Source organism: Lytechinus pictus, chromosome 1 (assembly GCF_037042905.1).
Source record: "Lytechinus pictus isolate F3 Inbred chromosome 1, Lp3.0, whole genome shotgun sequence".
Classification (NCBI taxonomy): Eukaryota; Metazoa; Echinodermata; class Echinoidea; order Temnopleuroida; family Toxopneustidae; genus Lytechinus; species Lytechinus pictus.
In genome coordinates, this window is record NC_087245.1 from 33,143,438 (window position 1) to 33,163,068 (window position 19,631).

Below are 19,631 nucleotides of genomic sequence, written 5' to 3' on the forward strand. Positions count from 1 at the left end.
TCAGAATTGCAATTCAAAATGCCAATGACCCCATCTAATACCTATTATGATAATATTGAGAGAGTATAAATAATGCAAATTTCTTCACAAGATTACTGGTATAATCATTTCAATAGGCAGTAACTTACATATATGATTTTCTTTCTTGCCCCCCTTTCAATAATCTACCTGACACACCATATATATCTGTTGTCCAGTATAACCCTGGATGGGTTAATGCATTTACCCCCTAAAATGGAGCTATTGTGTACTTGACATTGTTGGGGGTATGTTAATCCTATTACGGGGATCAATAGGGGTGTCAATTGTTCCCCATGGTATAAATGTCAACACAGGTGTAACTAATCCCGTTTGTTACCTTTGGAGGTACATGTACATAGGTAACAAGATATGGGCATGTTCACATGTGGAAAATGTATAAGGTGAAAGATTAAGTTCCTTTAATTAGCTTGGTTGATGTGCGATATGAAAATTTGATATGAACAACTGATGTTACCACATGCAAATTGTTCTTAAAGGGGAATCCAACCCAAATAAAAACTTGTTTTATAAGGAAAAGTAAAATCAGACAAGTTGATAGGTGAAAGTTTGAACAATATTGGACAAACAACAAGAAAGTTATGAATTTTTAAAGTTGTAAATATTGGTAATCACTACACCCATGGAGACTTCAAATTGGCCGCATATGGGATGTCATAGTGATGTAAGGCAAGGACTACTCTTCCATGTACTCCAATACATATTATTGCCAAAATGTCATTTTTCCCAAAAGTTTTATTTCAAATTATATTTTTCTTTCATGAAGACATAAAACAATATACTACCTGGGTTATATGTTAGATTACTGCCCCAGGGGATTGGGTACTTAGGAGAAAACCACAAATCCCTGATAATAAAGTACATGGCCTATGGGAAAGTTGTCCTTGCCCCTTGTCATAATTTTCTTACTCAGTTGCCAATTTGAAATCTACATAATATTAGTGATCTCAATTTTAAAACAGCTATAATTTTCTTATTGCTTGTCCGATTACTTTCAAACTTTCACCATTCTGTTTAATTGATTTTTCTCCTTCCCAACACAACATTTTATGGCCAAGGCTGGATTCCCCTTTAAATTACATTTAAATGTGATCAGAGATAATAATTTCACATATAAATCTCATAAAGGCATCTACTAGAATTTTTTAAGAAGAGTTTTTGATTCAACTGAATTCAGTTTGAATAAAAAGATATCAAAAGAAACATGTTTCTCGGCCATGAGCTGTACAAAAAAAAACTGTACATTCAAATATTTTGGGCATATATATGCAGTACATATTTTAATGAAAAGGAAAAAAAAAAAAAAAGTACATAATCATGCAAACACAAAAGGAAAAAAAAAATTTCAGTTGGAAGATAGTTGAAGGAAGGAATGGAAATAGCTTAACTAGATATGCGATGGCATAGGAAATATGATTAGGTTGTGGTATAAACCTCAGAATGCTAAGCACTTTCCACCAATTATAAGAGGAATTTTTCATCCATTTATAATGCCACTGCCAGTCTGTCATAATCAAAATATGTAGATTCTCACTTACAATGGCAAACTGCTAAAATGTACAAAAATAGGGAATACGAATTGCTACATATTGACTGCAAAGTAATAATCTCGATTCTAATGTATGTATCCATCTGTGCGCAGAATGTATGACTGCGCATATCACGTTTGATGTACGCAAGCTAGACTTATGTCTGGTAGGCGGCTGATTTAGATTGAAGAAATATACTTAGCCAAAAATTGCAATAGAATATCAAACATGATTAAGTATTTTAATAAAGCAAATTACTGAGTAAAATACTTGAAATTCTGGCCTAAGTATCGAAGTGAATACCGGCCCAGTTCTTGCATGAACACACAAACCCATGTCCTAATATAGACTTAGTGTGGGGTGAAACAGTACTATTGAATAGGTGGTGAAAACCAATCGGTACATTGTATTCAAGAAAGTGTCAAGGATCTATTCTCTTCCACTTTGTCGGGGGAAGATTGATCGAAAATGGTGATGAGGGGGAGACCGAGCCTGTGTTTCTAAACAATTTCATCTATTGGTCGACTGCCACTGCCAGCCTCCCAGGATCAATTTGAAAGTCATTTTCTTTGTTTAAAGCTAAATTGAGGGGAAAGCTTCGAAGATAGTTTGCGTGCAAGATATTCGACAGAATTTGATGAAGTAATGAACAAAATACTGAATAGATCTCCACCTTGAACTTTGCAGCGCATCAGAGGTTGCATTTATTCTGTCCACTCATGGACTTGGTCCATACCAACACTAATTGGAAGGTGGAAGTTGGAATCATTCTATTTGTCCCATGTTTGCTCGGGGGGGGGGGGGGGGCATGCCCTTATATAAGCCCACACGCAAATGTATATCATGATCTAGACAATATTTATAATATTAAAAAAATATATACATTTCTGACTCTTAATGTCTGTGGTCCTTATCTTTGCTGCTTAAAACTTTTAAACGTTTTTAAACATAAGTCTGCATCCATATTTATCATATTTTTAACATTTTGGTGCCATTGAATGCAAGACATTCTTTCCTTGTAATATCAGATCGATTCCAAAAGCAGAAAAACAAAAATCACTCCCACACTATTCTGTTCATTAAATATGAAAATGTTTTCTTCATCAGCTTTTATCACTTCTTGATCATTTAAATATCATCTGCCATCTCATCACAATATGGTAAAAAAAGACTAAAACACACGTGATAGAATTTGAACAGATGATTGTAAAACAGCAGCAATACGGCAGAATGCAGCTATGACGCAAGTGTTTTTTTTTTTTTTAATGCAAGACAGCTGACGGGTTGGTATAGGCAATAACCAGAGCATGGGGATAGTTCTTACGCTTAATTTCACATCGGAAAATAAAAATCCTCATCATGCTTTGTAAATAACAACAAAGGGAGTATCACTAGAAATGTGCCATCTTTTCAAGCTCATGGACACCTTCTAATGCCTGAGTTTGACACCTTCATCGATACTTTGTAGCATACTAGGGGAATAGTTAGGGCTACATGGGGCTCAGGGTGAAATTCACCACTGAAATTCCCCATGAGCCCTGGAAACTAAAAAAAAAAAATTTGAAAGGTCCAATGTAAACGGAAATACAAGTAAATTTTGGCTTCTACCTCAAATAATAGCCTTAGATTTTTTCCAACCACTAGTTGGTATAATTTTAGCTACATGTATGTTCTTTTTTTATACAAAGTTTTATTTCACATGCTCAAACTAAAGAAGGCAAAAACATAAGAGATTGAACACAAACTTTTTTTTGGGGGGAGGGGGGGGGGGGCTAATGATGGTAATTACAAATTTGAATTACATGTTGATACTTCTAGAGTCTGAACTAAAGATAACATAATTGGCATCGGTTTGATATCCTATCATCACTAATCACAGTAAGTAATTATGAACATTCCTTTAAAACAGTGAAACCTAATTAATTATTATTCAATTTCTCTCTCCGTCTCCAACATCAACCCACGTTTCCTTCCAGGAGACGCACATTCGACCACCTACAGTACATGCAATCCCATGACGCAAATGGGTTATACATGTACAGATTATCAACATCTTCTTGGCTAGACAGATATATCGTGTGTTATGATTTTTCATGACGAGCATTATGATCACGAGTTCACGACTCCCTACCCCACCAAGACTTTCCATACGAGTGCAAATTTCACAATGATTACATATCTTTAAAAAAAGTGCATACTATTTAAACAAAGGTTGTTGACATCATGGAAGCCTTCCTCAAGCTTGCCAAATGTAGCAACAAGGAATGCATATATACATTTGTATTCCAAAATTTGTGATTCATTAGGTACCAATAATGTTAAAAGTACTTTAATTAGCTTTGAACCACAATTTTCATTGATCATGCCAAAGGAGAAAAAAAATGGCCCATGAATTCCATTATGCCTAAATTATGATTATAGTAATTCATAATTATATTATTTATAATTATAATTTTACCATTCTATTGCATGGGCGTGATGATTCAAGCAATGTGAGAACGACTCCTCGCTGCAAATAATGCATTTGCTCTCGTGTGAAAACATTCCTGATGGCTTGGCAGATGGTTTCATGCGTATGTGATTTAATGAAGTGGAATCAGAATTCAGGTTCAAAAATATCATTCAATGTAATATATATTTTCAGATTGATTATGTGATTGCTTTTTTCTTTCTTCTAAATTTTCCCTCTGCATGGTGCATAACTGCAAGAAGTACAGCATATACAGCAAGGATAAGATGCAAATAATTCTTGCTTACAAACATTCATCTGAATGAACTCACACATTCAAATTGATAACATTTTAACATGATTTAAGGAGAATTGTTTTGTCATAAATCTAACTCTAATTTGATATAGATCTCTATTGTTTAAAAACCTTACACTAAAACTAAATTCATAAATATCTTTCTTCATCTTCTGATTTATCTCTTGTATAATTTCATATAATAAAAAAATCCATAGTGATCAATGATGAAATTGAGGATTATGAAAAAGTCAGCAATGCTACCATTATCTTGCTAACAAACTTGTCAGTATGGTACTTTTTTGTGGTTGATGTCTCAAGGAGAAGAAGGAAGAAATCAATTTCAAATATAGATCTGTTATTTCTCACTTGGCTCCTGACAATTAATCTGTACAAGCAGGGTAATATAAGTTCAGAAATAACCCCTAGTCTTCTGCATGCTGTAATGGCAAGTCATTACAGGATATCTTTAAAGCAAGTCTGTTGGAAAAAAGTTAATGAAGTAACTCGACTCCTGATTATCGTCCTAAAATCATCAGATGCAGGATGCTTCTATCCAACTCCCTGGAATAATATTTTGCATCTTCTTTTTCTCCGAACAAAACACCACTTGATTCTAGTATCACTTTCATGATATATGATGCAAATAATTTGGTGGAGAACAATATGTGTGTGTGAAGAAGGCCGCCATGCTTATTCCTGAAATATTGGTCAATTTTATTTAATGTTATAAAAAATACTGAAATAAAAATGGTGATTTGAAAGAATTATAAACCGGATTTCTTTGTATTCTTGGTCACAGATAGTTAAACTTTATAAATGAAATATAACCTAAAATAGCAAGTAACTGTTAAACCAGGGTATTCGATAGTTAAACTGTGCCAGTTCAAAGCTTGCTAAGAGTTGATCCCAACTTATATTGGTCAGACCCTTAATATACCAAGGGATTTAACACTATAGCCATGTTTGTCAACAACCCAGCCTTGTAACTGTGGTAAAGAACTTGGACAAATTTGCAGAAGGGGATTTGAACAGGAACTTGCTACAATTTGTAAGATCACAACTAGCCAATTTAACAGGAGCATGGCTTTGAAAGGCAGAATTATGTCAAACAGTTGTGTGAAGTACAGAAGACCGAAACTTGAACAGATTGTCACCCAATATTCCTTTTGTGTCAAGGAGATTTGCTTCCTTGGAGCGCTGGATGACCTCTTGGTTGTGTTAGTAAGAAATCAAATACAAAGAACTTCTCAGAACTATTAGAGGATGCAGTAATGGGCAATTTGAGTTCAACCATCTCTGTTGACATGTTAATGTTTTTCCTGCTAAAAGCCTTTTTTTTTTTTTGGGGGGGGGGCATTGATAGTGTTGCTCATTCATACACAAAAGATACTAAAGTAGTCTTTTAACTTTAATTCTGTTGACATACATGTAAGTTTGTTAAAAAACCTGAATGTAGCATCCAGCATCCCAATTCCCCTAAAACTGATTTAACTCTGATCTCTAGGACTATCAATTACCATTTTCACTTCTAAGTTCAAAGTATCATTTTCCCCCTAAGGAACAATTCTTGAAATATGGGAGACATCTGGGTGAGGAGATATTTCTTACAATTCTAATTGGTTTTTCAGATGTGCCTTTCAAGGAATGGGTATGGGTATCATTCATCTTCTCATCAAAGTAATGGAGGACATGGTTGAGATGTTTTGTGGAGGAGGAATTCCTCAATGACCGTCGGGTCTGAATCTCTACTCAATAGGCGGTGCTCCACCATTCCGAGTTTGCTCAATCTCGAGATTTTAGCCTGATCGGCCCTCTTCGCGATTAATCTCGAGATTCAAGAAACCCCGTCTCCACCATCGCAAGAAGAGCGATTCCTGCTCGAGCGAGGCATCGATGCATTTTGGTCTGATGCCGTGAATAAATAATCCCGAGTGCGTCTGCACCTACGAAGTAGCGCGATAATTCGTAAAATAGCGCGCTATTTTGCAAATAATCCCAAGTTGACTTGGGATTGCAATCTCGAGATTAATCCTACGAATAATCTCGAGATTGTTCAGATCGGGATAATTTGTCGGATCAGAAATAGCGCGCTAATTTGAAAACTTGGGATGGTGCAGACGGCCCTTTACTGTACAACTACAAGTAACTTTCATTATAAATTCTTAAGATATAACCATAAAGCTGTTTAGTGTAGCCATATACATGTAGTGTATTAAAGCCAACAATAGTACAATACATGGGTGTTCACTATGAATAATATCAACAAACCTTTAGTCTGGTGACCACGGAAATATTATAAAACCATTCATTTTGATTCATCCACTTATTCCATAAAATTCAATTAAAGCATTTTATTTCTATGTAGCATGTGGCTGGGGAATTACAATAAAAGCCTATGCCTTGCAAACGATATCATCCTTTCTAATCCTTCCATTTAGATCCATATGAATGTAAACCTAGGACTCGTGTATGTGGGCCAAATACTTCATATAACATCCAATCAACACGACTTGGTTCATCTGTACTGTAGGGATTAAAGTCAGCCCTTTCATCAAATGACATGAATGAATTTAAATCAAAAAGTTTGAAAAACTACGTGAATTGCATAAAACCCTAAAATATCTAACAATTACAGCATCGACCAAAACTCAACCAATCTACACCTCATGAATGAAGAAGTCACAGCCCATCAACTGGGCACAGAAGGGAAAATCCGAGCGAATAAACGGATGATCCCAAAAATGCAACTCAATCACAAAATCATCAATATCACAATACCATCTTCTTCAGAATGTTATTATATGGGATCAAGATAATATTGAATCATCTCCTCTTTCTAATTATCAACCATTCAACAAGTCAATGACCTCGTACACCCTCACTCTAAACCCTTGTAAAGCATTGATTCTTTCTTTTCTATCATTTTCCACTACACCACACCTGAGAAGTGTTACAACGCTCCAAGAAAAGACAGAATAACTACATGTAGTGGGGGCTTTAGTTTGGTAAAAAAAATCAATAGTCACCTTGCAATCATGCAACAAATACGGTGGAAGCTAGGCAGTTTTTTCATGATATGATGTTAGTTGTTACAGTCTCTATTATTCCAAATGTGTATGGCCACATTATCAACCTTTGTCTTTTTACCTGGAATTATCCTCACATTTTACTTTTTAGACCTGGGGCCCGTTGCATAAAACTTTTTACCTGAGAAAACTCAGGTTGTTTTTACCGGAGTTTTTGCCCTGTGTTAAAGTCAATGGCAGAAATCAGACTAACCTTAGTTTTCAGTTTTTACCAGAGTTTTCTCGGGTAAAAAGTGTTATGCAACAGGCCCCTGGTCCATTATCACAATCCTAACCTTACTAAAACTCCTTTTACAGTGAACTCTTCCCCCCAACTATAGCATGGAAACGCAATGATGGTTGTAGAGAGCCAGCGTGAAAGGAACACATGAACACTTTTTGACAGATGTACATGTATTCACTGCCCTCAGAAATCTTGGAAGAAGAAATATTTGAAGATATGATTATCCCTTTCCTGAAACATCAAACCTGAAATCTGACTTTAAAAAATATTGAATAAAGGTTTCCATCTGAAAAGTATGGATGATTCTTGTTCGAGTAAATTCTTTAGAGTTTTGTCCTTCTGTTTAACGACTCTCATCCAATGAAAGGATGTTCATGGTCATACAGGTACACCGATATCATGCTCAGCGATGATCAGGGTCCATCAAAGTCAGAATCCTATCTGGATGACCTTGATGTTATAGCCATGTTAAATCCTGCTACCCTAGAAACACATCACTTTCATTAAAACGAGGCAAGAGCGGAAAAACTTCGAGCCATCAAATGTGGCATGATCCAAGAATGGATTTACAAATTAACTTGACAAAATTGATTATCACTAATACATGTAGGAGATGTGCCGGAGCAATGTTAACCCCTCTGGTTGCTCATCATAAAGAAACATGTGGATGCTGGACACTGCCAATGGGGGAAGGATTGGTTGGTAAATAATATAGACATTGCCTTCAGATTTTTGTTCTACTATTTTTGGGAGCATTTATAGTGCTTGTGGAAATTGAATTTCACGGCTAATGGATCTGATCGATGTGGCCAAACTGATTTCATACACGATGCCAGTCACGTTTCAACAATGAACTTCACATTGAGAAAATTGTAACCATCTATGGAGGAGTCGATCAACGATCAAAATTTAAAAGGGTAGTGCCTATTCTATTGACTACCAGATATCAACACTATTCATTGTTTTGAAAGAACGGTGACATCGTTTGTCAGACTGCCACTTAATCAAATCTTTTAGGTACATTGTCCTCATCTTTGCCAGGGCAGAATGCCACAGCAACTTTCCTGATCCCATCTATATTTTAAAGGGAAAAGATTGAGCAGATTCCCTACTTTAAGTTAAAAATGACCCAGAGTTTTGTCAGGGTGATCAAGTTCTTTAAATTCTCTTCATGTCAAAGTTCTTTCATTTACTATCACATCATAAGCATACAAATTTTGCAAACAAAATTATAGGCCCTAATGATATCCTACTTTTATTTATCAGTCAAAACACTCACCACTTACATCACAGTATCATACAACTCATAATTTGCAAAGAAACAAAACAACTGAAAATTGAATATAAAATCTATGATTTAAAAAAATGAATAAAAAGGTGATTTACCTGCTAATGAACTTGAACTGCCATAGGGTGACAACTTCTGTGTGTAGTAGAAATTTGAGGGCGTGCTTCTTCCACTAAGCGTTGGCGGTGTTGTGCTTCCGTTCAGAACCCCTTTTCCCGATAATCCGCCCGGACTCGGTAACTGCCCCTCACTGTAAATAGAAGAATAACCACTGTCTTTATCATGTTCATCATCCACAACTAAAGGTGAAAGTTCAAAGGTCAGGTCGGCCAGTCGGCTCTCGACCTCTTCAAACTCGTCCATGAATTCATAGTCCTGGTCGGTCTCGTCAATCTGCGGCGACTTCTTCTCTGGGATAATGTCCAGGGAAGGATTAAAAGGGGAAGTGATGTCATAGTTCGTTAACCTCTTGACCCACATTTCAAGTTCCGCAAATGGATCGGACGCGTCCCCCGTACATGCATTTGAATTGTTGTTCTCCATATTGATATTGATTCTCAGTTTTCACTTCTCCCAAAATTAATATGGAAACTGTTTTCCTCCAAAATAAACTGTGAAATTTGGGTATCAAGTGAACTTCACATGCTCCTCCTCCACAATTTGATCTACTTGAATGTTATTCCCTGACGTCACATTCAGATAACCTCCAAGAAACAAGTGCAATGTCCTCCAATAACTTTCTGATATCAATACAAATACAGTATCACCACCTTGAGATAAAACAATAATTTTTCACAACAAAAATAATCAAAGCGTTACAAGCCTTGCAATCAAAATCTTGACAATTTTCCAATATAATATATCATTCAGAGGAAATCGACAGGCGTTGTTTCAAGTTTTAATCACAAATGAGAAATGACAGATGTGTATCCTTGACTGTTCCTGCAGATATTACATACATAAAAAATATCACCATGGATACAAGGGATGTTAGATACCCAATCAAATCTGATGACGATTATAACAGAATTATATATTTCTAGATAAAAGTAAGCAGAATTCAATCTTAAAATGGTATATTTCTGTCAGGATAAAACAAGCATGCCCAGTGGATCAAACAGTATGAAATTCCAGGAAAATGATGATCTAATACTTCCAAAGCTTAAAAATTCCTACTAGGCTGATGACAATGCACTGCTGGCTTGGTCCAATATTCTTGAGAATAGCACCTAATTAGCTTCTCTAGAGGCAATATATTTTATGGCTATGTATGAAGTAAATTGGCAGGTACTTGTAGCAACACGAAGATGTCCCCAGGGGTGATGTCTCGCTGATTTTAATGAGGTTCCTAAGTAAGCATCGACTAAAAGTTCATCGACAGCCGAATTTCAGCAGTGTCAAAATTTCTATTGAACAAAGCACATTTCTTTTCAGCAAAAAATGTGACAGAGTGTATACAAATGGAAAGACTTCAAAAATTAGAATGTGCTGTTAAATCAATGACTAAAGAATAAATTTAGCTGCTTCCTTCATGAAATTTGAAGACGATATAGTGCCTCTGAAGATTTTAATGTGAAGTAGATGAAAAGTGAAGTTTTCAGTGACTGATGCTTCCTAGCGTAAGATAAGAAAACCTGTCAACGCAGATTTTTACTTGATTTCCTGAAGCTAAGACTGTGATATCATAGAAGTCGCTGTAAATACCATATCCTCCAATAAATGATAGGAAATGAAGAGAGATTCTAATCTCTTTTTCTGTCGGCTTCTGTGCGAGATGGTGACACGGGTCTTGAGATCGCTATGGCGATACGCTGCCTGCTGCTAAACGGAGTCTTGTTGGTGTTTGGGAAGCAATGAAAAATACTGGAAATATAGAGTATTGTGCACTTTAGAGGGAAGCCAGGCGAAAATCATCAGGCTCGTCCGATATGAAAGCACAGATATGAGACATAGGATAGATCTCTCTTGGGGTAAGGCATTTTATGGGCTTGTGTGTCGTGAAGCACATAATATAGCTCCACGCCAAATCCATAGAAAAACCACAGTGATTTAGGCGTCACGACACAAGCCGTCAAGCATAAAGATTTGACCAGGGCATGAACAAACCCCCACAAGACTTAAATGCCACTTAGTTCAGTTCCAGTGAATCTGTGGAAGTCTTGCAGCTTTCCAATCCTCTGAGGGTAGTAGTAGTTCCGCCAGCTGCAAACTCGGAACTGTTCTCCAAATGTAGAAAAATCTATGATCTTTTTCCACAAAGTCTCATATCATAGAATTTGTATTTGCGTACAAAGACAAAGTCCAATGCAAAGGGTTTCCGGTCAAGGCATGTCAAACACAAATCTCAACACGATACTGCTATTGACATATCTAGAGAATCAACATGCCTATAAAGGGCAGTAATCTTGAGATATAAAGCAACTATTTGATGCCTGGTTCAAGTTGAAAATCCCAGATATACACTAGCCTCTGGCAGCATCGTAAAAAAAAATCCAGTAAATTCCAAGGATGAACAGTAGGTCTTTCCCCAAAAACTCTTTTCTAGCTGCTCCACAACCCCCTCGCATGTTCCACGCAGTAACACCAGCACCAGACTGGTTTACAATAGCTGGGTGACAGTTTTGATAAAGAGCCAGAAAAACATAAAAGAGGAGAAGAATTATCTACCAAAGGTAAACGAGAAGCAAAAACCACACACCCCTATTCACCATGTGGAAGCAGAGGGGAACCCCAATCAATTCAATTCTAAACTGGAGTGTGTGTGTGTGTATACGGCAAGGATCAGTGTGTGAGTGCGACACACACTGCAGTGGGCGGGTACTAAACCCCCGGCGCCTCATTGGTGGAAACTTTCCAAGCGTTACAACCAACCACATCAGGCCTTGCTTCTGTCATGATGCTTGCAAATATGATAGGCTGATGGATCTATGTTTATGATACCACATGTTTTTAAAATGTAAAAAATAATGTTTTATTAATATAGAACTCAAAATTGAGGAACATTATGTTGGTTGCTGATGTGGAGAAAATTAGTCGGATTGAAGAGGAACACAATATCAGCATGCATTATGTCACAATCAAGCTGCAGATTGGAAAGAAAGAAAGACAGAATGAAGAATATTTACAGACTCGAAAAAGTGTACACAGAAACAAATATTTTTCCCTTCAGGAGTTGGCAAAATAGTTGATACATTCAACCTTTTCAGCAGATTGAATAATCTCCATGCCTCCTATGCAAATGTACATACAAACAATTAGGGCTTTTAACAAGAATCAATCACCTTGCAAAGACAAGAAATATTAAGATATGAAGCAAGTTGTGCAAAGATTAAGGGGAAATTGTAGATATACGAGGTCTTTGAATAGGGGAGGAGTACCTATAATATAGGCTTATATGATACCCAAAGTAATCTTTCTCAAGAACAAGTTGTAAATTCTCTATACCCCTTAAATTCCCCCAATATCCCCTAAGAGTGACGAGTATGGAGGAAACTGACTCACCGTTCAAGTTCACTTCTTCTTTTTTTCTAATGAAACATGGTTTTCCCCCGTCCTTTTCTGGTAAAACTGTTATCCCTCTCATGTTTTAAAGGTATAAAGGAGAACAGCCTAACTGATTAAAATAAGACCTATGTTTTCAATGTGTTCACATCGTAGTCACTGTGTATGGAAGTTTGACCAGCTGACCTGCATGTATTTAGAGCGGAATTAACATAAAATAAACTTAAGAACAGTGAATTTATTATTTTTAAAATATTTACCGATAGCTGTAATACATATTTTACAATAATTCCTCTACTTCCTAGACTTTGGCTGCTTAGAAAAAATCTGAAACAATTATTTTTATTGAATGGAAATCTACTTATCCACCCTTCTTTTTTCAAACTCCATATTTTCTGTAAACTAAGGCATTGGCATGTTCAATGTACATTCCTAATGTGTAAAAGCAAAAAAAAAAACATTTTCCTTTGTTCCATTTACAAATTACAAGATGAAAAGGTAAGGGAATGTTGTTCTCATTATCAAACACAATGATATACCACAGCTATTGTTTTAAGACCACAATAGACAATGAAAATGTTCTCATAGAGAACGTCACAAAGCGATGTTGACAATGGCCCAGTTATTGAAGGTCATAGAAAAAAAATCAAACAAAAACTTCTCATAACAAACAGAATCATATAAAAACTCTGGAATTAGACCAAATACTTATGGAAATAGAGTAAAAAGGATGGACAAATCATCAAAACTAACAATAATAATGAAGTGCAATTCTGAAACAATACTTCAGTGGAAAACATTCCTTAAAACCTCAGGATACATTTATCCCTTCAAAATTCATTCAAATCATCCCACTTCCTCCATGCCAAGCCTGTATAAAATACCAATGAAGGTTTGCACAGGTAAGCAGGCTTATACTTCCTTCAGCCAACGACAAAAAATTGAAGAAAAAAAAAATCAATGGCCAACATTTCTATGTGACCACGAAACCGCATACGATAAAAGCAAGATCGTACAAGGTTGAGTGTAACCAATGAAGCACAGTTCCACTAGGCATAATTGACATTGTTGGAGTTGGACCTTTAGGAATTGGATATGCATCTCTTGCTTGTGGTCTGCAGCTCCGCATATAAATTATCAGTTATTGGTTAAAAAATATCATCTCAGGATGCTAGTACATGAATGAATTTTTCATTTAATTAATTTAGAATAAATTGTATTACATTTCTGAATTTCTGTTGTGAATTATTCATTGCATTCTCATATAACTGCAACGTTTTAAAATGCATTATATGTGATTTAATTTTTTTTTAAACATCGCTAAGTTTTATTCTGCCAGCAGAAAATTTATTACTTTTTAAATCAGATTTTGATTCTTTGCTTTTCTTCCCAGAGAAATAAAAAAAGAATTTCAATAATTTTTCAAAAATTGCTGAACGTTCATCACAAACAAATTTTATTTAAAAATTAGTATAATTTTACCATGATCAATTCAGCAACATTTGAAATTTCATCACTCTTTTCACAACTGTAACAAAGAATACACATGTATTCAATGTAAACACAGTTTTGCTAAAAGTAACAAATCTATCTTTAACAAACAACATCTGCTGTTATGTCTAAAATTAGTGTCATAAACACAGTGGCTGTTAAAGGGCAGACAAAGTCTGTTTGTAGAAAAAAAGTCAAAATCACATTTTGGTTAAAATGCAATTTGCTATGAATAGAACACACCCTTGACAACTAAAAACACTGGAATGTAGTTACCTACAAATTATCAAGGTCTCTTTTCACTAAAAAAAATGCTTCAGAAAAACTTTCAAATTGTTTGAAATTCATATCTTTCTCACACCAACACATTTTGTTACCTTCCATTCGATTTCATTCATGTTTGCATCTGTCCACGCCGGGCAGTTCCATATTTCTAACCTTTCGACAAAACATTTACGCGTTGATTATGCCCACTAGTATCAATTTCATGCCTTTCTGAATACTTCTATTTCTTATGCAAACAGAAGTCATATATTCTCGTCGATCTGCATTGTTGTTCATTGTCCCACAATAAAACCGCAATTTGTAAGACTAATGTCAACCCCACAAAAATGGAACATAAACTTGAACAATTCCTTGCTCAGGTTGTTGCTTCACATGGCCTTGACTGGCAATTGGTCCACCTATCAATCATATAACTGTCGCTTTGATAGTGTTGTTTTCTGAAGGAGAATATTGATACTTTTGAATACAGTTTCACATAATCACTCTTGTATTATTAAACAAACTGCCAAAGGAAATGTGTTTCTCTAATTGAAGAAAGTTAGTTTGAAAATAGCCAATCTAAAATCAATTCTTTATGAGAATGCACATTAAATTTTATTGATGATGTTGTTCTGAGCTATGAATTTACTTATCACTTTTTCATTTCACAGAGTTGGGCAAATGTAATCCAAAAAATTAAGGTACAAATATACACGAGTCTGTTCTCTTGTGAATTGCAATACTTTGAAAAGGAATCACTTCTCAAAGTGGCCCATATTCAATGTTTTTCAATTCAATCCAATCTTGGAGGCTATATGATCATGATAAAGAGAGAAATTGTTCTTTTGCTTTCAAAGTAAAGACTGGGGTGGCGATGGAGAGACAAATCGTCACACACTATTGCAAATGAGCAAATACAATACAGTAGTAGATCTATACTGATGCTTATAATACAGGATTAATGGAAGGTTTTCAGAATGGGGAACTGAATGGGCTTCCAACAGGGCCAATATTGAGGACTGGGTCATTGTTCTTTGGGTTTGTCAGACTCCGTTTACAGAATCAGAAGATGCACCACATCAAGAGCTTCTAGACGGAATCCAATGGAGCAGAAAGATGACATCATAAGGAATATAGGGGGTATTGTAACGATAGGAGGGGTATAAATGTACAAGAGAGGGTGACACTGTTATGTAATGGTTGACAAAATATGAAAGGGGTGATCAACCTTTTGTATAATATCCAACTGAGAAAAGGGTTTCATGAATGGTGATTATTTATTAAAGCCATTTGTATATAAGCCATTCTTCATTATTTTTTTTTTATTATGAATCTTGATAATTGCTCTAAATTTACTAAAACGTTTTTCTTTAATTTCTAATGGCAAAGTATAAACTTTTCACTTTTTCGCACCCAAATTGCATGCAAATCCATTAATTTGATTTGATTTCCAATAAATCACAATTCTCTGGGTTTTCAGAAACAATGAGAATTCTAAATGCAGTGCTCGATAAAAAAAATCTATACAAATTAGGGTTAAGTTCCATGTTCTAAAGATAAGAAATTGAAATATTAAATTTCAGAAACTTTCAAAGACTCTGATTTCACCGATGTTATCTATAAAATAATTTTCCTAAACTCCTAAAATAGGCAGTTAGAATGACAGGTACAAGACATACTCTGATCACACCTAAACTGGCCCCCTAACTAAGCTTTACTCCTTCAGCATGTCCCCTCTTCCATACTCCTCGCATTGTGGCTTCAAGATGGGTCTAAGAAGAAACTTCCGGCACTGATCAATATATTTACCACCCCGCCATTTTTCGATGAATGCCCTACAAAATGGAAAGTGGGTTCTCAAGGGATTTTGAGGTGTAGTAGAAGGAAATAGAGGGGATTCTTCAAGAATATGTGGTAAATGAGAGGGACAATGTTTTACCTATAATCCGCCCACAAGCACCAGTGGGATGAGTATTCTATTGATTTTCTAAGGTTACATTCTTAATTAAAGGTGCACTATACCTCCCCATGAATGTATGAATTCCTGAGGTTTTTTTTTCACTTCAACTTCTCTTTCTCCTGTTTTACAAAGGGGGGGGGGAGTATTGGGTCTTTCCTTCAAGTTTACTAGATATCAGATTCACAGACTGGAATGATTTGTATCTTAAAAAAAAAACTTTATGACTTTAACCATTTAACCTTAATTTGAAAAGCGATGACTGATTACCACTAACTGCCTGACTTAGGTCAAATCATGTCAAAGAAATCCTATAGGAGATGGATTTTTCACTTAACAACTAAACTACTCCCAAATGTCATTGCTCTCAAATAAACAAATATCAGTAATCTAAATAACCATATCCCGACCTCAAAAGATTGTTCGACTTTCGGATTCTCACAAATTCTTCTCCCAAACTGATTGAAATTAGAGTCAGCAGTCATAAATGGCATTATCAAATTACCTCTAAATACGATTTTACTTGCTTCTTTGTTAAGCCCTAAAATATAAATGTGAGCAGGTTGTTAAATCTTTTAGTCCTACATATAGGCCTGTGTGTTATGAGTAATTTGACATAGATTTGATATTATAATAATTTAATCTTTTGTACATGACAGAAAATGTCATGAATTCAAATTGAAGTAAACAGATTAGGTTCAACCTACCATTGATATCATATTTATTCATTTACAGGTTTATAGGCCTATTTTGTTCCTTATGAATCAGGTATCATAGGAACCAGTCCATAATCACTACCTGCTCATAAAGACAACTTTATTGAGTTTTATGTTTCACTGTATTATTTGTTGATTTTCACATTATTCTAGGCATATTGTGTCACTACATACCATAACAATATGTAATCACTATATCCAGTCATGCAGTCGGCTTATGACTACTGTGCAATTGATTCTTATCATAGATATCAAAATTTCCTTTTTTGTAGGAGAAGGGGCATTTCCTTTAGTAAAAGGGGGTAATGTGTCGTTTCAAATACATATGTGGGTTTTTCCCCTGAATGTAATATCACAAATTTGCAGAGGTCTTTTATCTTGGCAGAAAGTCAATTTACCTGCCAAAATGTTGGTCTTTAACATTTAATGTTGAATAATCTGTTCATATCAATTGTGCCTTACATTTTTTCTTTGCTTTCTCCATCAATTTGCCATGAGTATACAAGATAATTATGAAAAATGTATACACAAAATAAAGTATTAAGATTTCCTGGTACTTATAGGGTGTCACAAGAAACTTGCCATCACTTGAAAACGTATTTAGGGTGCCAAAGTAAAAGCGAGTGAAAATCCATGCATTATTAAGAGAGTATCCATTCTATTAATTTGATTTCATTTTATTCAATAAAGCATTCTTTTCATAGATTCGTTTCTATGTATCAACCTGCATATTTCCTAATTATTTCAATTATCCACTGTTAATTCATATGCGTAAGTTCCAAATAATGTCCAAATTCAATGAAATTGTCTAAGCAGTGTCTTCCTATATAATAATTCACTTATTTTTTTAGGGTTGTTTTAAATAGACCCTGGTATAATTTTTGAAAGGCACTCCCAGCAGTAGTAGTAGTAACAGTGCTCTAACAGGCTGTGACCTGTGAACAACAACTCTCCAGGACCTGGGTCCCGTAACACAAAGGTTAGCAATTTATCGTACGCCCAATTTTTACGATTGATTGTACATTGTAGTCAATGGAATCAATCATAGAAAAATGTTCTACGATCATTGCTAAGTTTTGTGTTACAGGGCCCAGGTCTTTAATCTTGTAACAAGCCAGGTAATGACATCATGTAGGTCTCCAACAAAACAAGCTTAAAACAGAATGGTTCACAGGACCTGTTTCATCTAAAGAGCCCACATAAAATAAAACCACAATAAAAGGAATGACTTGGACTTGACAATAAGAGGTACTCCCCATGGAGTTTAGACTAAAACTTTAAAAGAGCCAGAGGATACGCTAATTAGGCCACTCTGAAGCACTATTCAAGGTTAATTTCTGGAAAAAGATGTAAAGATATAAGAGGATTGTGGATATGAAGGTAAGTTGGAATCAGAACGGCATTATTGGTTTACTGGTGCCAGATGGAATATTTTGGAGCAGAATCATATGGGCATTTTACGGTAACTGACGTTTCACGGCACAATTTTACACACCTTTCATTGTGTGTATGATTATCTCTAAAACAACAAATGAAAAGTGTGTAAAATTGTGCCGTGTATAAACGTCAGTTAACGTGAAAATGCCCATATGTGCTTAAATACAAAGCAATAATGGATGATCCTAAAATAATGTTCATTCATTAACCACAAGGGTCTGTTTAATAACAAGTACAGTATTTTTGCTTTATAAAGATTAATACCCCTTTCATAAACCCAATAAAACCCAATTATGCGGCTAATAGCAGCATAATTTGGTCGTAAAATCAGAAAAGGACAAGAGTTATCCGCATTATTCTGATGCTGCTATTATCCGCATAATAGCTGCATCGGGACAAGATTTTGAGTTTATGAACATATTTCCAAAATAATGCGGCTAATTGCCATGGTGCGGTCACAAGGTCACCCTTTTCCAACACAACCGCATCGGAGGGGGCGTGTCCAGTTGTCATGACGATTATCCGCCTTTTTCAGGACGGGCGCTCGTAAAAATAATGCGGATAATTTTCGGAATTTGTAAACGCTATTTTTATTGAATTATCCGCATTACTCTTAGGCGGCTAATTGGAGGATAGGTTTTATTGGGTTTATGAAAGGGGTATGAGTCATTCAATATCAAGTGCTATTGGGCGCACCAACATGAATCTATATATAATTATGTCTTGCCGATTCCTAGACTGTATGTTGAGTTGACACAAAGAGTAATAACACCCAACCCCTTCCTAAAAACTGTTTAATACTCTTGATGTAAAGTCTGTTATGACCAAAACCAAGGTATTGAACCCTCGACTCTCCATGGGGGGGGGGGTGGCTAACCATCTAACCACACACTGTTACAAAATACATGCTTTTTTCCTTTTAAATATATGATATGTCAATTAAGTCTCGTTTACGTAAAGGGCCGACCACGGGGTGATAATATCGAATTAAATTATATTAAAAAGGGTTACTGGGTAATAAGTACATTAGTCACAACAAAAATTGTAGGTCAATATACTTCAATAAACCTCTGAGGGTGGGGGGCACTCAAATTATATTTTGATGGGGATGTGCCTCACGAAGCCCTGAAATGGGGGTCTAAGGAACTGACCACAGGGGTAGAATACAGGGTCTTGTTCCAAAGGGTGCCAGATATATCCATTTGAGTTGGAATAAATGTCAATATAACAACAGCTTCTATTCTCTCCCTACTTCAAATTCCTTCCAAATACACAGCAGTACCTGCTCCCAGGTAATTAAAATGCTTCAAAAGAACTTCCCAAACCCCAAGAACCAAGGATAATACAGGATCA

General features: G+C 35.7%; 1 protein-coding gene across 1 annotated transcript in view; it reads right to left on the reverse strand.

Annotated features, from left to right (window-relative positions):
- Positions 1-8,624: 8,624 nt before the first annotated feature.
- LOC129261203 (uncharacterized) overlaps positions 8,625-19,631 on the reverse strand; it is a 66,223-nt gene continuing 55,216 nt past the window's right edge. Inside the window, exons 25-26 of the mRNA XM_054899279.2 lie at positions 9,011-9,162; positions 8,625-8,698 (exon numbers count right to left, since the gene is read on the reverse strand). Coding sequence (XP_054755254.2) covers positions 8,625-8,698; positions 9,011-9,162 — 226 coding nt within the window. The remainder of the gene's footprint in view (positions 8,699-9,010; positions 9,163-19,631) is intronic.